The following is a 24,678-nucleotide window of genomic DNA, read 5'->3' as shown; positions in this document are numbered from 1 at the left end:
TCCTTAGCATAACTTAATTCTTAACTTAATTCACCTATGCATAGCGAGTCAATTGCAAAATCATGAAAAACTTAAATGTATTGAGATTTTTCTAAAATGTATTCGACAAAAAGGGATAAAAAAATGCATTGAAAAGACGGCTTTCAAAATATTTTAAATCAGATGCGCAGTACAGATCCGAATAATCGTCTCTAGGCATGGTTTTCATATCAGACCTTTAAGGTTTCCACCATTTTGCGCGGCTCGCGAATGCAGATTATGTTGAAACGCAAGTTTCAACAGATATGGCACCGTATTCTATAATTTACTTTACGCATCTTTATATTTACATAAACTATATACAAAGGAAAGAAAAGCACAAAATAAATGTGAAATTTGCGTTACTTGTTTCGAACAAAGATTTTCAACAGATCACGAATGTGAAGCAAAATGTACAGTGTACCTAAGCATAGAAAGATACAGCCTTTTAAAAATTATACCATTTATTAGAAATAATTTGTGCGTGTTGTCCGAAAATTATTATAATAGTAACAATTTTTGTGTGTTCGCCAGATTTTTTACTTTAAAAAAGTTTAAAAAATTCTTAACCGCGAACTAAACATCCGAGGCGCAAGATCCATAATTATTCGGATTTTAATCATATCGACGCGTCAGGAAAGCATCTCACCGGCTCTATGTACACTGCAAACGTAGAGTTCCAAACACCGTTCTAAAATTCTATCGGCATGGAAACATCCGCCAAGAGAGACCAGCGAAAAACGATTTTTCGCGAACGAGTATATTCACAACTCGCGCAACTTAGAAGTTAAACGATACATTTTATTAACTTTACGTAGAAATAAATAATCGTAGAGCGCTAAGTATGTATATATACACACTAATGTCGGTCGCCGCCGCGGTATAAGATACAATTAGATAACATTAACAATTCGCTCACGAAAGCGAAAATCTAACGGAAAAGGGATACTTCAGTGAGATTGATCTAGCGCGACAGCTTCTACCGCAGATATATACGAATTCCAAGACATATAGTTTGTACAATCTTACTCCGCTGTCCAAAATGCATTCGTTCTTTCGATGTAGCAGTATTTATAATAATTCAGAGGTAATTCGGTACTTTAATTACAAACCACTGGTCATGACTTATGTTACAATAAATTGTGTATGTTATAAAATAACATCCAACAATAGTATATACATGAACTATTTCGCGACTCCATACAATTTATAAATAGTTTCTAAAAATGTCCAAATGTCTAACAAGTATTTTTGTATTTTATATCCTCGAGATGTTGATATATCGTTTAAATTTATCTAGAGAGCAAAACTTGCTCTATATACGATAGTTTTTAAATAAATAAATATAATGTATATATCCATAAAACATCAAAAGGTTAAACCTTATTCTATGGATTGTTTTTTTTTTATTATTATTATTATTTTAGCCATTTTTCGTATTGTTAACAGTTTTTGCATCAATAGAAAATCTATATTTTGAAATTAAATTTTTTTTCAAGCATAGCTGGCGGCTGCACCAGTTGGTTCACGTCACTCGTAAGGATGTAACACATACGGGGGGTCGACCGTGACGTCGAGTCACCCGTGCCTACGGATCACAAGAGTATCTCGCGCGAACAGTCACGTGAGGTGTCCCGTAAAATTTTCTGCGACACGACCGAGATCACAGAGTGATCGGATTCGATAGTTTCACGAGCGACGATAATACCGCCGGATGTCCTCCTTGGCGCGATATATCACACGCGTGTTATATTTGAGCGGCGCGCGTACATACAACAAGAAGCGGCGAAGAAAGACGAGAATACGGAGCGACACGAAATCTCGACTGAGCTCAGAGCTCAAACGAGAAACACGTCTGTTCTCCTCGAGGTTTGGCGTGGTATTTTAAATTGATTCTAACTCTTTGAATATAAAAGTAAAAAGAAATAGCGTAAAGTAAAGAATTATTCTTGACAATGTGATGCTTCATCGAAAGAAAATTGTACCAGAAAATGCAATCTAAGATGTGACGCAGGTAAGAGTGAGTCTAAACTACATAACTCATGTGCTTAAATGTGTCTGTCACATATAAAATTTTCATCTTATGCTCATCTTCCTCATACCTTCCGTAGCTGACACATACATTTAAACCTATTTAGACATACAATATACTTCATGCGCAATAAAATAATGATTTTCCGTTATGTATAATCACATCCGTCCCTGATTTTAGGTTCTTCTCATTTTGTTCAATTGAATTCAACTGCTGGTGCGAAGACAATTAAAAGCAGAACAGAATCAAACGTTATCTCCTCATAATGCTATGCCAAAAAAAAAAACGCATATCTCAAGATATCTTATCTCAAAGTCTCATTTCTGTTCAATTCTGTTTAAGAACTACTAGTTTATTTACGCGGAATTTTACATATCCGACGACAATTTATTGTCTCGTAGTCCACCTCATGAATACAATATTACCGAAACGTAACTTTAGCAATCATACATAACTGAGCGCGCGGACAGTGTATTTCAACCGCGGCGAATTGTAAGTCCTTCGTGTAAGTTCTGTCGAAACCTCAGAAAGCCGGGAGTCGCGGAAGTGTCTACGAGGTCGATTACAAGGCGAGGACGCGGGATCTGTTCGCGATGACAATCAATGATGCACAGGCGGCGACAGTGACGATAGCGACGGTGATTACGATGATATCGTCGGCGAATCAGACCTGTCCGCCCATGTCGGCCTGGTACCGTAACGTCAGATATTCGGCCGCCTCCGTCATACGGGCGATGCTGCTGTGAAGGCCGCGCAGATGACGCTTAAAGTTTTCGGCAGCGATGCTCGCCAGGTCGACCACGCACTCCTCACCCTCCAGACCGCTATCGATCTCAATGCCGTTCTCGGAGTCCGAGTCGGAGGTCCAGGCGATCGAGGATGCGCTCTGCACGCTCTGCATCGACGTGGTGCTGGGACAGCGCACGTGGCCGAGTCTACCACCGGTCATAGCCGCCGGATGATGGTGCACCAGTTCGGCGGACGGGCTACCGATCGGATGGCTCTTAATCGGCGTCTGATCGTCCGTCACGTTGCCCCGCGTGGGTTCCTGCGACCACAGCAGCTCGATCTTCATCTGATTGATAATGTTATAGAGGCGATACAGGTCGGTGTTGGCCAGGGTGTCCTTCACCGTGCTACCGCGCTTGCCCTTCATGCAGACCGTATCGCCCGCGTCACCCACGGACAGATCCAGCAGGCGGCTGGGCACCAGGATGGTGTCCTCCATCTCGCTCACGGTGCGCACGAACTTCTCCATGCTGTTCAGAATGCTGGCATTGCTGAACTCCGGCTCGTCGTGCCGGGCGATTCTGCGTAGAGTCCTGTAATGAAAATTATTCATTGTTCTTTTAATATGTTATTACATGTTTCGCGACATGCATAGTTCTTTATACGTTAGTGTGGGTGGAAAATTTCATCTTAATGCTCTGTGATGTTGAAAATAAATTAGATAACAGAAAGATGTGCACTTGACTACAACCTATACTACAGACAATAATTCTTTCAACAAGTAGAAATAATTGAAATTATATTTAACATCTTCGCTGTCATCTCTCTCATAAAAGTGTTATAATGCTTCCTCAGGTATCATGCAAATGTATCATGTACATTAATATTGAGAGCATGAGTGATGCATATAAGCATGCCAGAAAAATTCAGCGTGGATCATCCACGATACATCACGGAAAAAAAGGAGTCGTAAATTATGGGCAACTAACATTTTTTTTGCTGCGAGAGCAATATTTGTACCAAGAGTAGCGAAAGTTTTGCTGCGATAGCTAATTTTTTTTCCGTGATGGCAGCGAAGTTGTTAAGGAGTTATTAGTATTTTCACAACAGAGGTGTTTTATCAAGTTTTTGCGATAGCTAAAGATCTATAATATAAGAAACAAAGTATAATTTATTATCAGCATTTAATTATTCGTCAGTTTACTGTTTTGATTAGCTTTTTATCGTTATTACATACAGCGAAGTTGTTAAGGAGTTATATTAGTATTTTGACAGAGGTGTTTTATCAAGTTTTTGCGATAGCTAAAGATCTATAATATAAGAAACAAAATATAATTTATTATCAGCATTTAATTATTCGTCAGTTTACTGTTTTGATTAGCTTTTTATCGTTATTATATAACGTTTTTTTTTTTAATAAGATTTTAATGATCTCAATTTTCTAAAAAAAAGTCGCTATTTTGCATCCATTAACATCTCCATTCAAGACCCAATCATAACTCATTTTATCAAAACTTGACGATCGGAAAGATCGTTCGGATCTTGCGTCTCTTATTCGCAAAATCACCGCGCTTTCATCATTTTACGGGACTGACATTGAGACGTCATTCACATTAACTGAATGTATGGAATGTAAATCCTGCGCGGTAAATTCTGATCTTTGTTCGACGACCAAAGATATTCAGTAGTTAAAACATTACATCGAAAGTTTACTCGAGCAAACGCCAGCGTCTTGCTTCAGCGTTTTACTGCGGAAAAGAAGATTTCTCAAACGGCTGATTTGTATGCGTGCGCTTGACAATGGTGGCGTAATATACGAATATGACGCAATGTCATCAAGCAAGTATAGCGTCGCGCACGAGCGTAACACATCGAGAGGAATATCCGGTGATGTCCTCGTCTTCGATGCGATTGCAATTCGATTTCGTATCTTCAGAAAATGCTGATATACCATCGCTAATGACCGTACCAATTTATATAACATCAATTTATACGCAATTCCAGCAACAGAAGTTGCTGAAATCTTGTAATAGGTGAAGAGAATGAAATGACATAAATATATCCTGTTAGAAAGAATCCGTTATTTTTATTAGCATAAAAGAAATATGTTCTGTGTACCCTGAATCTATTAGAATTTATAAAACCACTTATCATAGCTATTATATTATAGAAACTCAAAATAAAATCTACATCACTTTTGAAGAGTAAATTAAAGAATTCAACGTTCACTGCAAAAGTATAAATAAATAATAGCTTACTTTTAAGTTGATTGTCAGTGACGCTCATAATAATCAGCCCGAATAAATCAAAAATTTTCTTGCGCGCAATAACATGCATGTTTCAAAAAATATATATATATATATATTTGCATACAATGCCTCGCAGGTGTTGCATAATTAACACGAATCGTCTTATTGATCCCAAATTGACAGGATTAAATGTTGATTTAACGAATCAATAATTTTATATCTGCGTATAATTGTCTAATGTTTCATGCATATTAGTTTCAATCACTAATTCTATTAGGCATAAGGGCAAACGTGAATTTACATGAATATCCATGATAATTATTGCGGAAAACAGTAATTAATTACAGCAACAATGTTCACGGTCAAACGATTTTTTTTTATTTCTTCAATAAAGCTGTAACTTTTTATCCACGGTAAACTTTTTTTTACCTCACATTAATAATGTAATGGAATATTTTTATAATAACCCATAATGACGAATTTTCTATCATTTAAGTACAGTATATCAATATAAAATATATAATAAAAATTACACACACACATATCTTCATTTAAATTCGATTTTATTTCAGTAAATTTTTAAAAGATGATTTTGTTGACAAAGATTACTTTTCTAAAAAAGTCAGTTTTTTTTTTCAAAAGCATAAACATAACGAAGGTAAGATTTCTCTTCGAGTTATTTATAAATGCAGATAAAATTTAAATTAATATATTTTTCCGAGATAAAAAAAAACAGAAATATCGATTTTGTCAAAGGTGAATCTTCTTCGATTAAGTATATCGAATGAAAAATGCGAGAAGCTTTCAAATCGGTTTATTGACATCGTAAACAACAGCGATATTGTCCATTTTATCGTCGCTTCGCAAAAGAAGCAAAGTAAAAAAAAGAAATCAATAAAAACGGTGACTCCAACTTCATTAGACTGATAGCAAAAAATTTTTGTCAATAATTAAATGACCTTCATTAATTGAATTATCCCGGGGAAGCTTATCTCGCCAGCGATGGACTTATGACGGCGATTATACGCATTAGCCAGCGATCGCTGAAATTCGCAATAAAGTCCAACTGTTCGTTTTCGCGCATGAATATTCAACCGTTCTCCCGGCCGAATTCATGAAATCGCTTTTGTTATGTTAATCGCCGTACTTGCATAGCGAATACGTGAGCAAAATGGAAATTTACTACAAACACATTGACCGGGCAAGTTCTAAAAAGTGCGCATCGTACGACGCCGCGACGTATCGCGTATCGTATCGATGTGATTCGCCATTCTGCCTTCGCTTTCAGCGGAAAACGACGGATATTCGAAGCGTAATTTAATCACGATTAAGTTGCAAAAAAGTGATTTGCGTTCGCACAAACGTCACAAGCTCGAATTGCAAATCGCAATTTTTGCACAACAATCGCGCGCGGCCGATTATCTCTTTCCTGGATATTGTACAGTATTTAATAATGCAATATATTGTTTACGCAGACCCTTATTTATAAAAGCAACCGCGCGTTAGATCCGCGACACCCGGTGCGTGTGCAGTACGCGTGCCTCTCTAGCAACCCTTTAAAAGGGACGAAGAGCTCATCGGAGAAAATAACAAAGCGCCCCGTTCTAGCGTTACATCGATCCTCGACTGATTAAGGACAGCGAAATTAAGCGAGGTATCTCAGGTGACGCGCTAAAAATAGTCGGCGTGTGTAGCGCTCCACTTATAACTACAGATCTACTCTGTTCCACTTGCGCACAGGCCCGGTCCAGCATACATTCAAAAATCGACTATCTCCTTCGCCCTGATGGGCGAAGAAATCAGAGAGAAAGAGAACGAGAACGCATTCCTTACTTATCGAGCACGCTGACCGTCCTTTAGCTCTTAATTCCGGTATACATACACTCTCCCTGAATACAAATGTCCAATGCTATATATACGGATACGAAAATATTGGGCATCATTTTTCGTCGCTCGCGTATATATGAACACAGAGAGATTATTTTCCTCCATTAATGTTGAAAGCTCGATTGATCAGAAAAATGTTCCCAAAATATAGTCTCTCATTTGAGAACTTTCCCTCAATATCTCAAAACTGTAACATCTCGTTTTCATTTTTTATCTAAGATTTCTTTCTAATTCGCGTCTATCAATAACTATCAATAATATAATTATAGATTATCGATAATTTTGAGGAATACGTTTTAGGCTTGATAATAAGATAATCATATAGTAAGATAAACATGTTGTTGCTGCGATATAATAATTTCCTTGAAATTTTAAGGAACCGTTTGATCAGTTACAAATAAACCTGCTTATGGCCAAATAATAAATATCCGATGTATAACACATTAAAAAAAAAACAGCGAAATTACTAAAGGCAAGGTCTCGTTTCCTAAAATTACATACGTTATCGCAATATAAACGTATATCGGACACATTCAACAAGCAATATAAATAATGTAACATACGACAATATTTTTTCTCTAATTTGATTATCTAATTTATTATTTGTAAAATAATATATTAGGCCGCACTCTAAACTGCAGAAAATAAATTTTCCTTTATTTTTAGTCGTTTTACTTAACTCCGCTGTACAATTTTTATAAATTCACCGAACGGCACAAATACCCTGAGTAAAAGTTACCGAAATCTGTAAATTATTTTATCAACCAAGACGAGCGAGAGTTCCAAAATGGAGATCGCGCTACCGTGAACCAGCCGTTTTAACAAAGGCCTTATAACTAGGTTGTTCCGATACGAGAACCATCTGTATATGTAGAGCCTCGATCACGGGTAACGTCTGAGGCAGACGCGAGAAAGAAACCCCGTGCCACTTTTTCGTGGAGGCGATCCTACTCGAGATACCGTTCCGTGTATCTCCTGCTCTTTTTCACGCGGCGCGGCGCCTCGTTTAGGGAAACGAAAGAGGAGTGTCCTCGAAGCGAGCCATCCGCCCGAGGCGTCGAACACGCTAAATTCCACAGCTGAAATCGCGAATGGCCTCTAAAACGCAATCGCGAGCCTCGAGAAGTGATACTTCCTGTCGATTCTCACCGTGGAGATCCGCCAAAGAATTACAAAAGATCAACACGTTTCCAGATTTCTAATCTACGCACATGTCCGCACTTTCCTCCGGCGCGAGAGAAGCGTTCGACGCAAAACGATCGGTCGGCAACGTCCTAAGCCACGAATACGTTTCGCGCGTATCGCGAGCAAATCGTTAACCCTAGCTCGCCACATTCCGGTTCAGTGCACCGCTGAACGTTCGTCAGTTTTCTATGTTTTCACATTTCGTTATAATAAATTCAGTTTAAACTCAAATCATTTTTTTTTACCTGATATTATCAGACGCATCTTATTCAGACTCTGTATCTCCAATTCCTATAATATATTACCAAGCATAAATAGTTACTCGCCTTCGGCTCGTGCGTCAACTCCGCACCCGGGAATTTTCATCTTACAGCACTTGTTGCACACCCTGTTTTATGTTGCAAGTGTGCGTGGAAAGTGGTCTATCACGCACGCGTAGCACTTTCCATGCACGTGTTACATAAAAAATATTAATTACAATGAAAATGACAATGCAACAAAGTCGAGCAGACTCCCGGACCGGAGTCTCGGGGGACTCGTACTAAGGACTCGAAAATAAGTGTGGCTAGCTAAGATTAATATCGGAAGTACATTAGAAGATAGTCGCACGGTTTCGCGGTGCTTGAGCGTTTTTATTTTCGGAGATAAAAAGAAATCGGATTGAAAAAAACGAAACGTCGAAACGATCCTGTCGATCGTCGCGACAGGATCCACCCGAAGACTCTGGTACGTACCGCTTGAAATACAACATCCTGCCGCGCGGGGTACCTCTCGTTGCCCACGATCGAACACTGGTCGTCGTCAGCTATCGCCCGTAATCGGTAAGCCCACTTTACGGACGAGACTGTCGAGGCCGACAGAGAGACCGAGCTACGCGGACGTCCGTTAAGAAGGTAAAGACCGGCGGCGGCCGCTGATGAATATTCGCCCCACGGCTCGTATATTTGCCATGCAAAAGCTCTCTGCGCGCTGACCCCGTGACGCGAGCGCGTATTATATGATAATGGTGAGAACGGCCGGTCTCCTGCAATTATTCCGGTATTTACCCCTGGCCGCCTTCCACGATCGCTACCTTTGACCGGTTATCAAAAGTCGCGCGGAACCGATCAACAACCCCCCCACCACCACTCTCTGCGCCGCTGCTCTTTCTTTTTCTCTTTTCCTTCCTCGCTCGATTTTACCTGATGATCTTCGGCCGCGAACCTCTGACGTCAATCGACATAAAACGTGTGCTAGTCTTAATGACGGAACCCAGCCACAATCACCGTCGTCAAACCGGTTTTTTTTATTTTTAATATATGGATAAACGGTGAAACGCGAATTTAGCGAGTGATACACACCCCGAACCCAGGCGATCGATGGGTATAAACACCGGTCATGCTATAGGAATGTTTTTTTGCGCGCGTGTTTGTGTTAGAAGTAACACATACATATTATTAAGTCAAGCAATAAAACGAGACAAGATCGTAAAAATGAAGACTACACGTGCAGGATTACGCTGAAGGATATGACGTCGCGAAAGTACATATCTCGCTTCCCGGTAATGTTTCCCACCGTGCCCGCACTGTGCACGGTATGCACATGCGACGACGCGGCGGCGTGTAGGTACGAAATACGTCACTGGTCTTCCCGAGAAACGGAAATTATTTGCAATTTGATGAACCCTCTATGAGACGCGGGAGAAAAAAAATTTCGCGCGGGATTACCCTGGACTTCGGATTTAACGATTGCGCAAGATCAACATAGAACATCGGTATTCAGTGAAGAGCAAACATTTTATAGCGACGAGATTGTTCGCTGGGGTACTCTTGTTCATTTGATACCGTCTCTCGACGAGAGTCTAAATCGTGGAACTAAGTGTGTACCGAAGCGCAATCGCGGCAATCTACAGGTGTTTGCTTTATTTTACGTTAAAAAAAAAAGAGCGTCAAAATGAACACTCGGCAACATACTTTTTCACGTCACACGCTACTCCCGAGGTATCCTTCGGAATAATTTGTAGAAAAGATCCGGTCTCTCAAGAGAAAGAGAAAGATATATGAGATAACGTAAGATTTTATAATTATCACTCGATGAAATCGAGCATTCGTTACATTATTATGGCCGGTATTCATAGTTATTTAAGACCGTCTTAAGTTCAATCTTAAAACGTCATGAACCAATCACAGAGCCGTATTAGCGTCTTAAGACATATTACTTAAGACGATCTTGAAGACTATGAATACCGGCCTATATGTGTATTATCTAGAGAACTGATAAGATCCAAATGTCTTCAGAAGTAGAACACAATTTGGATTTTCATACGTGTCCCAAATAAACAAGATCCGCAGCGTCACTGTTACTTCGTAAATCACCGTACACTTTCTGCGTCGGTACTACCATCGGTGAACTTTCTAAGACGATTTGACATACGTAACGCTCTACCTCATCATTCGCCGCTCTCTCATTCTCTTTCTTTCTCGTGTACTCTACGCGGAGGAAACGCACCTTTACATCATGATTGAAGGGTATCGAGAAAAAGAACGTTGCATTTCTCCGGCGAAACGCGATCTCACTTTGTCTGATATACCGCCGATCAAGCATTTGTGAGCTAATTCCGCGATTCTCTCTATTGTTAAGTATATTATAATTAATTCAAATATTATATTAATCTTACTTGATACAGAGTGATATATTATGAAATTAATTGTGATAATTTCAAATTAATTGGCACATGTCTTCTTCGCATGACTTCTCAAATTTAATTTTATAGGAAAGATTTCTGATCAAAAACATATAGGGTATATTTTTTACTATACTATAGGGTATACATTTACATAACTAATTTTGTAATATTCGTATATTTTTATCTTTTTGAATTTATATTTAAATCATTTTTTATTATTTTTATCCATAATTACTAACGCTTAATACTTTTTCAACGTAGTAATACTATTTCACGATATCTTAACTTGCGTAATAAACTAAAGCAAAAAAAATGCAAAATTTGACGTACATCAATATTTTCTTCGACATTTTACCCATTTTTACTTGGGATTTACCTATATATCTTTATTAATCGATATATATTGTACGCATTATGCACATTTAAATAAATAATTGATACATATATCTATAATATCGCATTATATCGTATAAATAATTGAGTACACGTGCATAATCGCAGTGCAGCTTTTTTTGGATTCGCATAATTTAAAATCACGATGATTACGCCGAGGAAAAAGAGTGTTTATCACACGTAACAGCCGGATAGGACCGTGACCAATTATCATCTTATCGGACATCTGTCAGTGCTGTCGATAACTCATGCCCCAATAATTCGTGCAAAAATGTATCAACACCATACAATTTTATAAATACGAAATATCACATCTATACAGTATACCTATAGGAAATATACCATATTGATTACACTGCGTCACTTTAGTTGAAAAGTTTAAAAGTTAAAAGCTATTCTGAATATTTCTGACAATATTCTTTTTTAAAAAGTATAAATTGCATCAAACAATATTTATACACACAAAAACTAAATAAATAGAAGTAAAACTTCGACTTTTAAATAACTTTGCTATCTTATTCGTGTGGGCGTGCGTGCGTGTTGTGTACGTTTGTGTGTGTGTATGGGTTTCATATTATAATTATTAAATTATATAATTACGTATACATATATATATATATAACCATATTATAAACCGTATACATGTATGTTGAGAATGTAACGCATGTTTTATTGAAGAATTATAATTTTGCTGACGTAATAGACGTCGGCATAACTTCCGCAAATTCACACGATTTACATCGTTGCTAGTATCTACCGGATAGTATCTACCGGAAAATTACGCGCCAACGGCAAAAGTATGGAAAGATTGTCGACTACTTTCGCCGAGCCTTCAACGCGAAGAATTAAACTTGATTTTATCGTGCCGCTTTTATCTGGCACTTGCGACTGGTGCCGAGAGAGACTAATTGAAGTTAATATCATATGGATTAACCGATGCAGTTATTCGGGTTTCAGTGTCACTCGGCATCACGTCAAATTATTTGTTAAATCACATTACGAGTTCAAGTTGCGCGGAATTTATTAATAATACAACTGAAACACAACGATGCGCGCGTCATTTATTCCTAGATTTTTCCAACATTTTAGAAATCATATGTTATTAATATCAAAATATTTCTATTGGTATTTTACTCATATAAAAATATTTCACATATTATTTTTATTGGAGTAATTATTCAAAATGCCATTTATTTACGTAAAATACCTATAGTACATATTTTATTTTCATTGATTTTTACATAAAAATTTCCGGATAATATTCATCATATAATATATATCGATCACATTCTTTGTTACCAATTAATTCGACTAATAATAAGTTTGCTGAAGTGAGTTAAATTAGCTTTTTTAGCGTAAATGTTATAAATCATTATAAATTAAAATGTGAATACTATTTTAAATTCACTCATACATTTTAATTATTGTACAAAATTTAGGACTTTGAAATCCGATCGTTCTTAAAAATGCGAAATATGCAAATCTTGACTGCGCAAGAGAAAAATAAAATGTATATTACCTACTGTTTAAATTAATCAAAATTTTATTCCCAATAAATAAAATTACAAGCATGTTATTAAACTTTAGCACTGAAATTTTAACTCTTGTTAAAATGCTTTTGTCTTCCAATATTTGAAAAAATTATACTCTATTACAAATATATTATATTATATACAATATTTCTAATGATGAGAAATAATCGATCAAAATTTCTCGTTAAGTTATGCGAAAGATATAATGAATATTATATTAATTTTTACGTAAAAATATTTTTTAAACAGTTACAATACTTTAAACTTCAATTTTTATAGCATTGCATTAACAGAAGTACAGTCATAAATACGACGCTGCTACGTAAATAAATTATTTTAATAACGTATTGTAGATAGATTAATAAATCCAAGATCCTCCCTATAACAATATATCATCCCAATCACAGTAGTTTCAGACTTAAAAAATTTAAGTTAACTGTAGAACACCGCGTATGTGCACACATACTGATATTATTTTTCCGTTATTAATATTTATATTTAACTTTGCTTTTCAGCTTATAAATGACGTATTGTACATATACATAAATACTGCGCAGGATATAAGCTATTATAAATTAAAATGCACGAGATTTAAATTTTTAATGATTTACACGCATTATTTTTCAGTTATATACACGTTGGCTACTCTCTATAAAAAATAATTTATAAAAAGCAAATCTTGTTATTTATTCGTATTATTTTTAATAGAATATACGTAAAATGTGTTAAACAGTGTGTCATCAAATTCACTAATACAAATTTCGTAAAACAAAAAATAAATAAATAAACTCACACTGTGAATCAATAGGCATCATAAAAAAAGCAACAATAAGATTCAATAATTTCGAGTTTCGATTTTATATGCCTTCTTAAAAACGGAAACATTACGTTGTGTAACTAACGAATTTAGATGAAATTCATTCGGTATTTGCAAAATCAAATAACTAAACGAAAGACTTTGACATGTAAGCATATATATATATTTACAGTTTTTCAAATAATTGTTTAGTCAAAATATTTGTAATATAAAAGTTGTTAATTACTATGGATTACGTGTGTTCACGGAAATCGTTTGACTTCGTTTTGGACTTTCATCATCTGTATATACTTAAGTCGCTCGTGAAAAATTTATCACATTTTATATCACTAGCTTGACATCACATTGACAGCTTTCCCTGTTACTAATAAATAAAAATAATTCAACTAAAGCGTGTAAACACGTGATTGAGTATTCCTCGTCAGGTACTCTTTACACAGCTAAAAAATCAAAAATCAGCTTCTGGATATTAGATGATTTTTCCAAAAAGCAAACTTTTTTGCAGAAATATATCAAGAAAATAAATGGAATATTCATTAAACTTGAAAAAAAAAACAGGATTTCTAGAATTATAAAATGTTTTATTTCGGGATTCATTAAGTCTCATGTGGCATGCGCCTTTCGATTTATCTTTCTACATCATCAGCTATAATTTTAAAAGAATTATGCAAAAGTAATATATCGTCAAAGCGAGGCATATATAAATTAATTAGCATAAAGAAAGCGACGTATAATAAAAAATAAAGTGCTGAGCGAGGAAACCGTATATACATATATGTATAGACTCACGCGTACAATCATAAGTTAAAAGGCCGTGTAAAACATATCGTGTCTTGAATAAGTAAACATATCGAAGCACTACGCGCGCTCGGTGCATATGCACTTAAGAAAAGAGATTCAAATCCTATTGGAATATATCGAATAGCTTCTTGTAAAAGCGTCTCTTATTTAGACACAAAAATCGAACAATATATGTATAAGTATACGAATATCAATGATTATATATATATATATAATCAATTTTTATTATTACAAAATTCAGTTTGTAATCCGCGTATACTAAAATATGTCTGCAGTCTACAGTTGTTTTATATATGAACTAGAAACTAAATATCTTATCGCAAACCGGATATTTTTGCATTATCACATACACTCATAAAAATGCGCACAAGTTTTTTGACATTTACAAATATAGAATGTAAAAATGTCAAATATGATTATAAAACCGTAAAATATGATTATAAAAATTGTACTTTAATGTTAATTAAGCAAAATTATAATAGGTCGAAATACCCAATTTCCATGTTTTTTTTGCATATTTATGGCGGTATAAAATTAACTTTTTCCATGTTTCTTGTCAATTAAAATTCACCGAACAAAATAAAAGAATATATATATAAATATACACATTTCTATTATTTTTCATTTAGGTTAATAAAATTATAACTCGTATGTATATATATAACAAAATGCTTTGTATTGATTTTTTTTACGCAATAAACCGCGCTATTGATTTCTTTCAATATCTTCCAATTTTCCATATTCTATTACCAAAAGTAACTACGCATTAATTGTTTGGTTCTATTTATGTTATATTTTCTTGAATCGCATTACAAAATAAACATAAAATGTAAACAATTAACAAATTTACTTATTTAGCTTCCACAAGGTATACAGTACAAATTTGGGACTGACAGATTCATCGAAATTCAAAGAAATCCTTCACGGTACGACACATGGATATCGAATAAACGCAATATTATAATAAATGGTTATCTTTACATAATATATATATATTCATACCGCAACTTCAAATTCTATACAAATGCTAAGGATTTAAAATTTATTTTCTTTGCCAGATTTCAGAAACTGGTACTTATATATTAATATGATTAAATGATTTCTTATCTTTTCCACAGTCTGATACATATATATAGATATATATCATTAATTTTATCATAAGAAAAAAAGAGAAAACTTTTTGTTGCTTATACGATGCGACAATGACAAAGAATTCGAATACGCGTGTAACTCAAATTCTGGTGTAAATACCCGGTTTCACTTTGTATAAACTGTTTTGTATTTTAAGTTTATAATAAACAATTGTTTTTTTACTTACATGGCTCGTTTTTTTAACTTTATTTAGAATGTATCTGAAAATAACGGTGAAATTAATTGTGTAATAGACGATTAGAGATAAGCGTGCATAAATTTACAAGGAGCTGTTATTTTGTAAGCTATACTATACTTATAATGTTAAGAAGGCAAAAAATAATCTTACATTTAATCGCCTTGCAGAAACAGTTCAGCGAGTTCATCTTACCATGATATCATACGGTTTTTGCTATCGTTCTAACGCAAATGCGAGATTATCGCTATATATATATATATATACGACTTGTCGTAATTCGTTGCGGGAGATGACGCTATTACGATAAAGAGAACAGATCCAAATCTGACGCAACACAGTTACTGTTAAGAAAAGTAATGAATACTAATTATCAATTTTAAAAAATCTGTTTTTTTTATTTAATTAAAACGAGCTACTACGTACTAATTATAAAATTGAATAAAAATAGTTTATAAATAATTTCAATAATATAGAAACGTGCACAGAGACCAATTCCAATTAGCCTGAAATTTATCGAGCGATTTCAAGCATAGTTTCACGAGGAATCAAGCAAAAGCCTTAAAATAAAGTTTCATTAAAGAGAAATTAAATTGATTTTCCTCTACAAAAAATGTATGTGTACGTAACACCATAGTTGCACCAGCTTATTAGTAAACGTGACTCGTAGAAATGATTTTGAAGTTCGGCAACAAACGTGTATTTTTATTTTTAGCGCGGCGTGATAGATCGCGCGCGCGCGCGAGACAGAAATATAATAATGCATGAATCATCGATCCCAAGATACGGCTAGCCGACTTTGTGTTTCCGAAGATCTTGATCTTCGTCCCGCGAATCTTAATCGTCGCCGCGGTTGTGTTCTGACACGAACCGTCGCGCACTTAGAAGAACATTCCAGAAGAATACGCGTGTCGTCGGGAGTCATCCAATGACAAAGATGGCACGTGATTTTTCGTGACAAAGACATTTAACCAAGAACGATGCACGATCAACATGAGAGCAAGAAAGGAGAAATCGAGCATGCGATACACGATGCATGTGACGCGGATTATATAGTGCGTGATTACTATGCAAACAACCAGTCGGATGGATACCAGAGAGTACTAATGATTTTCCGAACGGCTGGGTGCTGCATTCCATTATCATTTAATTGCATATCGCTGGAAAGGAAAAATGTTTGCACGTTGATAGATCGGGAAAGAAACTTGGGATATGATTCACAGTTCGCTTCCGGAACAACCCAAATATATATCTTCATTCCACGCGTGTTATTATCGCATCCCTCTTTTAGTAATCCATCAGGATCGCGAAAGTTGCTTCTCCAATAAATTTTCACACTTAAAAGAGATCTCATATATTTCGGTCACGGATATTCGAAAATTTGTCAAAACACGCGGAATGCATATATCTCATTCCACGGGAATTTCCTTCCGCTGTAGAATTTCCCAGTAAGGTCATCACGAAAGCCACTTTCTCAAATTTTACTCACTACGTTATGATATATGATTTTGACTTCTTGCAATAGACTTGAACTTCAACGCTAAAAATAATGACATGTGAATAGATATGGTAATGACACTATAGAGAAGTATCACTTTGAAACGTAAATTGGATTATGCAATGATACTAGTTACTACGAAATCGATCACCCAGAGAACGTTCCTCGCAGAGTCGGCTTTTAGAGCAAGAAATTATAATTGCGTAAATGTATTTTTTTTTAAATAATGTCGAAAAAGCTGACGATTGAAATTGAGTAAGAAGTGTTGCATTTATTGCTGATTACTTTCAAGTTTTCCACGAAAATAATAATTATATAAGTACACAGATAAGGAAGATAAAATTATATATATAAATATAATTATAAATGTAATTATACATATAATCTATATATGTATAATTATACAAATAATTTTTTTACATGCTGTTTTTGTTTATCATAAATAGTATAGAAAAGCACAGTTTTTCATAACAAATAAAAAAATTCGATTACAGAGAAGTTTAAATTCCACTAACAATAAGTAATAAACATATTAATTACACATATTATTGCTCGGTCGTTAGATTCTGATGTACAATCATTAAATAAAATATATAACCGAAGCATAAACAATTAATAGAGAAGTTTATAATATTAATAATGCGAAAAGTTCCAAACGGTATAAGAAACAAATCTCGTTAATATCTATAATATATGTATATTAAATATTTGTAATGAGAAAAACATAAAGAGTCAAAGAAACTTGTACTGCAGTGTAATTTGTATTTTGTTCTTGTTGATCTTGTTTAACAATTATACAGTTATTATATCTATAACAATATAGCATCTGGATAATTTAATTTTCATATCGATATAAAATAGCTTTTTCTCTACGAGACGATTTTAAAAACGTGATACGCATCGGAACGAGAATAATTCTACGTCTCAAAATACCATAATATATACAAAATGATAGAATCAGTTATATTTTCGCATAACGTCTCGTTTCCTAGAAAATCAAATTAAGAAATTAAAAATATCTTCGCGCTTTTCAACGATCTTAACACTTCAATCATGATTTATAACTTACAAGTTTATTAAGTCTGCCTCGATAGTGACTATATTAACATATAAACAAACAACAGAATATTCCATTAAAAATAGAAAATAATTTAAAAAAATAATTTAAGAAACAGAAGAGTAAAACTACATGTATGTAGATTATTGAGGTCTGCAGTTTTATATTTTCTCAAGAATGTTCTTGTCTATATGCTTATCTTAAAAGGAATATATAATGCATCAGCCGCAGGAGTTTTTCCAACCGCGCGATCCCTGCATTTACGATATACAAAGGGAAAAAATGCCTCTAATCTATATTTCACACAATTACACGCCTCACTGGCGAGCATTCCAAACAAGCCATCGCTCTCGATACTGGTATCAGGTCGGCGAACTGTCTCGCGAGGATAACCTTCTGACGCTCATAAAGTATCGCGGCACTATCGGCACTTAAGAGCAATTAGTCACAGTCGTAACTTTTATGATCGACGCATGCAATGCTCACGTGATGGGCACGCATCACTCAACGGTTTCGTGAGAGGTGCTCGATGTATGCATTAATGATGATATCGGTCGCGCTATCAATCGATTAATCAAGCGTGGCACGTGTCGCTCTTTGGACAGATCGCAAAATCGCGAACGACGCTCGCGATTTCGCGAATCCGATTAAGACAGCTTCTGCTGCGGCCGGTGTGGAAATATATCGCGATAATTAAGATGCGATCGCGCGAGTGCTGGCAAAACATTCGCTTAAAGCGTCATTCCTGCATGCATATAAAATACTTTTCGCAATCCAATCTACGTGAATTCGGCTATCGCAAAATTGAAAAAACGGTATCACTTTCTCGTGACGTGTTTCGATTAGGTAAAAGGACCTTTGAGTCCTCTTCCTGATAAGATACGAAACAAAAACCAGTTATCTCTATTTTTGGACAAGTGTCTCGGTAAATATTTACGATGTGTGTGTACAAATCTCAGAATCTGAAAATGTATATAAAAATTTCGGGGTTTATAGTGCGTACTTGCAAAATGCGTGTAAATGGAAATATAAAAGTAAAATTTAAGTGTTGCCATCGAAATCTGTATTGCATGACTTCTCATAAATATTTATTTGTGTGATTTCTATACGACGGAAATATCCCACTTATAACATGCATAAGAAATAGTTTTATCTATTCGTATGTCTGAATAATTTTGCGATTACTTCTGTAAACAAAAGCGCTCATTTCGATTTGCATATAACCTTCATTATTATTCAAGTTCAATTTTTTTTCTCGGAAATAGAATATGAAAAAAAAATTCGCTCATTTTATGTAGATCGTATGTAGTAATTTTAACACATGAAAAGAAAATATAAATATATTTAAAAAGTATGCAGAAAACTCTTCTTTTCTTTTCTCGATCTTACAATCAATATTCTATCAGTCCTTTTTTCTCTTCTGAATGGAAAGTCCCAGAAAGTCATTTTATTTATTTAAAAAAATACTCAAAACTACTCAAAATGCTATACTATACTATAAATGCTACTATATAATGCTACTATAAAAATTGCGCATTTAAGGGTTAAAGCCATTTAATCACTGAGGTTACAATAATAAAAATGATGAAATTTTTATCAATGTATTTAACGTCATTGAAGTTACGATGGGTAACCTCTGCGTCGCGTGGGCGTTACGGTAAGCGTTATACGATAACGACATTCGTATAGCCGGTGAGTTACGACATCGGTATTTCAAGTTCGCCAAAACATACGATTGTTTGACCTTTCCGAAAGCCTGACAATGAAACCGCCTCGAAGAAATCCGAGATTCGAAACGCAAGGAAAACTGCCTTCATTTTCTTATCAACCAACGGTATAATAAACACGATAAGTGTCTATACATTATCTAATTAAAAAATAATTAAAAATGTTAATATATATGTAAATCTGCAAACAAAATTTCAGAAATAACGTATCTTAAATCGAAAATATATATTTTAAGTACCAAATATTTCCTGATTTGAGTGATTTGTTTCGAGTAAAATCCGAAAACAATCCGAGATTTTTCATCTAATAAATGCATTAATATAGATTATAATTTAGATTATATTCATTATATTTAATAAATGCAGTACAGATACATATTTACAAAAATATAATTTCCATAAATTTACATATCAGTTTTTACAAGGAAGTCGGGTAGACTTTTATCGCGTGATTGCTATACGTGATATTCAACAGACTACACCAACAAATGTTATCAAATTATCAATGAACATCACGCGGCGTGGTCACGTGCAATACGATCAAAAAAAGAAAACTTTGACCAGACTCCTTAGCGCCAATCGCGTATTACTAATAACCCGGCTTTAATCAATGAATAAATATTTCTGACAACAAGCACTAAACGACTTGGACTCGTCGTCGTGATAAATTTGCGTACGTTCGGGGCATTACGTATTTTCGTTTTTCGTTATTCGTTATTCGTTATTCGTTATTACAAGATAACGCAGTGGCGGCGAAGCCACGGCAATGGTGTCACGGGTAAATTCACAGCTAATGCCAGACTTTCTACGGACGATGACCAAGACCGAAAGGCGGGAACGTGCTTCGCGTAAAATTGCGCCGGCGTTTCTTTCCAAATTCACTCCTGCGAGTGCTACTTTGCGCCTCGATGCGCACGTGACGGCTTCTTTCGCCAATCACTCCTTTCGCGGCCAATTCTTTTGTAAACAGCAGCAATCGCACCCGTGGGAAACACAATTCTGAATAATAAAATTGCGAAATGTACACATATGCACGTGCGTATATTTCAGTGCACGTGTATATAATATTGCACAGAAGGCTTAAAAACAATGCAACACTTGCGCGGGAGTAATTTTACCAGGAACAGAACTGATCAACACAAGCTATCATATCAATAATAAGCGTATTATGTCTTCAAAAAATTCCCACTTGTTCATCATTGAGATGCAAGATCCCCGACAAAGAATTGCAAATGTGACTGCAATACCCAAAGATAAATATGCCTCAGAAGTCTGGAGACCATCTGAAAACCATCTGGAGAAGAATCCAAGAATGTGTTGACAATAGTAAACAAGTGGTGGCTCTTTTAAGACAAAAAAAGACATTTGTTGCTACGACATCTTATGTTATGCGATCATTTCTGTTTCTCTAAAAAAGTTACTTCTGTTTAAGTGCAAACATTTTTTTAAACATCTTATATATATCATAATTATGCATGCATATTATATATATATAATTAATAAGAGATGTTACAGTTTTCTGGTCGTAAAAATACTAAAAATATATCGGTTCACACACAATTTTCAGACATAATCAAAGACACGATTTTTGCGCAAAGTCAAATGACTTAGTTTTGCAGATAAAAACTGGATCATAACATACATAATTACACTTATGCTTCTACCATGAAATTTCGCACATTAATTTTTTGTATGTTATTAAAAATGACTCGAAGTGGAGCATTTATCGCGCGAAATAAAATATTGAAATTGATAAATCCGATCATTGAATTTATTATTCGTTTTCACAAAATGAGTTTCGAAGAAAAAAATTTTGAAAAGGGACATCGCTGTTCGCTGTTGTCTGATCGACCGCTGATAATACAAACACAATTAACGAATAATCTTACAAAGACATTCAGATTTTCAGCATGAACAATATGATTATCCACATAGATAATCTCGCGCTACGCGAAACCAGTTATATTTCAAGTTTCATCTGGTATTCTAGATCACCTCTGTCCAGATAAGTCAACGAAGTTGTATATTTATTTCGAGGGAACACTCGGCGTTGTTAATTCTTTCAAAGTTAAAAGTTCTAAAGCTGCACACGCAATCTTCGATAATGCAAAAAAGATACGTATGTAATTAAAAAAATAATTATTTATATCTGGAACTTGTTAATCTTTCACGCATGCGGAACTCTTGAGAAAATTTCAAAATCAAGTCGAAATTTGAATCCGAAACGAATGCGGAAACGGCGGCGTTCGATCAGGAAATATCTAAACCGGAACTGATGTGAAAGTCATCATTAACAACGCCGAGCGTGTGTAATTGCACAGTTTACGAGGGTATGTTCGACTTGTGGCGCGCACTGTACCTCGTGCGAGCTACAGTTTCGACATTCGTCGTATATTTTGCAACCTTCGGGGTACAAGTGGCCAAGTGGCTGGTGCAAGTTGCAAAGCTAGTTATCCGAGGGAAAAGTGGGACTGCGAACGAAATTACACATTCCTCCTCCTCCGAGACATCTCGATTTTTCCGGGGAGAAACCGTCGCGTCGCCTGACAAACTCTGATTCACTAACGAGGAAGCGATCTAATGGAAAAAAAAATAAGCGCATCCACGGAAGCATTGCGTAAAGCGTAAACACTCGAAGAAAAAAAATAATAATAACGTAACGCGCGCGCGCGCGCGCGTTCTCGTAGCTTCGAAATGGAGAATGGAGCACGCGAGCCCGGCGAACCGTCGAGCAAGGCGCGTCAATCGTTCGCCTGTTCGCCAGAGCGGCTTTTCTCGCCCGTGGATCTCGCCGCGGAAAAGTTTCGTTACAAGGCCCGCCGCGTATATATACCTACGCGGCCGGGATTATGTTGCAACGTTCTAGCGCGATTTCATTTAGCTCGCCCGACCATATTGCTCCAAAGTTGGCCAATCAACCTCTCGGGTGACCGATCAGCGATTATCACACGCGTGCGAAACGTTCGTATATATACGAGCGAAAACGAAATTTTCGACCCGTACGCCCCGGTGCGCGCGGTGTCCACGGTGTATAGCGTATACTCGGAGCAGAAACGTGCGCTCCCCGCGGAATGCGGCTATGCGGCTCTCGCCAAGGGGAACGGGATTCGAAGGCGGACGGAACACCGAACATATATATAGAACGGCTACGTTAGACGGGAAAGTCCCATGCGACGTACCTGGCAGGATCAACGTTCGACATGTCCCCGTAGTTCATCTTGTCGACGTGCAGGTCGGCGTAGTCACTGCGAGTGCACGCGCACCTGGCTGCCGTCAACCGAGGTGAGAGCTCGGAGAGAGAGAGGGAGAGAGACGACGACAGGTCCCGCGATATAGCCGGGCGAGAAGATGAGAAAACGGGAGGCTGTCCGCTCCACAAAATTCGCTCCGCTCGTGTCTTTCGTGCGCGGAAGAGAGAGAGAGAGACGCTCCGGGATATGGGATATGCGAGAACGAGGTGACGATTGACGATCTCCGCGCGATTGCCGCTTTTCGAGATCAACGTTTCAACGCCGCGCGACGCTCACGATTCTGGACGGACGGACGGCGAGGCGCGCTTATACGGAGCAACGCCGATCGGAAACTGGCAGGAAACTGCAGCGGCCGCGGCTCGTATCTCTCTCGCCCCTCCCTCTCTCCAACCGTGGGCTTCTCACTCCCTTTACACCAGCCGCGCGTTCCCGCGCGCGCCAAGTCCGACGAACCCCGCAAGGTCTCCGATCGAGACCGCGCCGCGTCAAAAGTCCGGCCCGAGCCCGAGCCCTTATCACGCGTGTATCCACGCGTCAATGAGATGGACGCGACACAAAATGGAAACTTACAAGCTCGCGCGGCTCACCGCTCGCCCCGGCTTGAGAACTTGGTGGAGACGAATCACGCAGCCGAGCGATGACTGATGACAACGACACCGCACCGCCGCGCCCGCGCCGCATCGCACCATTCGCACCCTCGCCCTCGCCCTCGCCGCAGTCGCCGCGTCGCCGCGTCGCCGCGCCACGAGACCAGCTGGCCGCACCCCCCTCCCCCCCCAGCGTGCTCGTGTCGGACCACAATCCTCGAGCGCGATTGGCTGACGAGAACCACGCGAGCTCCTCCGTTTCCTCTCCGTCGGCATCGACTCGACGGCCTCGACGCCTCGACGCGCCGACGTCTTCTTTCTCCCCTTTTCCACGTGCAACTCGATTCGTGCCGTAGTTGCCCGTAAGTATAAGTCTGATATAAGTATACTATCGGTCTATCCTATCGTCTAATCGTCTATCGGTATACGGCAACCGTCGACAAGCGGATTCGCGCTGGACCGACGCCGACGGGACGATATACCGTGTAATTTGATATTGATATTATTTCCTCCGACCGTTATCGAACGCGAACCGACGATTAACGAGGCCGAGGCGAAGTAACGATTAACATTATTTAACAATCGGAATCGGTATCGACACGATCCCGGTACGTGCATAATATTAACGTTTGAATCGTCTATATTGACTCTATCGTTATTTACGTATTATGAAAAACGAAGAAAAAATTTCATTCTTTTAATACAGATTTGTATTTTTTTCCCATTGTCCGGAACTTGGATATACCGTGAACGATATACCCCTTATTCACTTTTCCCGCGTATAACGAGAAGCTGCAATGCGCTTGCATTCGTTTACTCCGCTTTTGTTTTGCTTTTTTTTTTGTCCCGCGTTTCGATTATTCCTTCAAGAATGAAATGAGACGGACTGCTACTATAAAACTCATCCACGCCTATACGTATAT

At 37.0% G+C, this 24,678-nt stretch overlaps 1 protein-coding gene across 3 annotated transcripts; it reads right to left on the bottom strand.

Annotated features, from left to right (window-relative positions):
• Positions 1-1,215: 1,215 nt before the first annotated feature.
• Positions 1,216-23,869, bottom strand: LOC143900181 (mid1-interacting protein 1). 3 transcript variants are annotated; one of them, XM_077411226.1, is made up of 2 exons: positions 23,739-23,869; positions 1,216-3,372 (listed from the first exon to the last, which is right to left on the bottom strand). In XM_077411226.1, exons 1-2 carry the CDS (start codon positions 23,855-23,857, stop codon positions 2,715-2,717), a joined length of 777 nt encoding a protein of 258 aa, XP_077267352.1. In that variant the 5' UTR covers positions 23,858-23,869; the 3' UTR covers positions 1,216-2,714. The 3 variants fall into 3 exon arrangements, with proteins under 3 accessions (XP_077267352.1, XP_077267353.1, XP_077267354.1); XM_077411227.1 differs by lacking the exon at positions 23,739-23,869 and adding an exon at positions 23,097-23,732; XM_077411228.1 differs by lacking the exon at positions 23,739-23,869 and adding an exon at positions 8,835-8,993.
• Between the last annotated feature and the right edge of the window lie 809 nt (positions 23,870-24,678).

This window comes from Temnothorax americanus, unplaced genomic scaffold, assembly GCF_048541705.1.
Source record: "Temnothorax americanus isolate GAGA-0224 unplaced genomic scaffold, ASM4854170v1 Scaffold3, whole genome shotgun sequence".
Taxonomy (NCBI): domain Eukaryota; kingdom Metazoa; phylum Arthropoda; class Insecta; order Hymenoptera; family Formicidae; genus Temnothorax; species Temnothorax americanus.
This window is presented reverse-complemented; position numbering and strand designations above follow the sequence as displayed.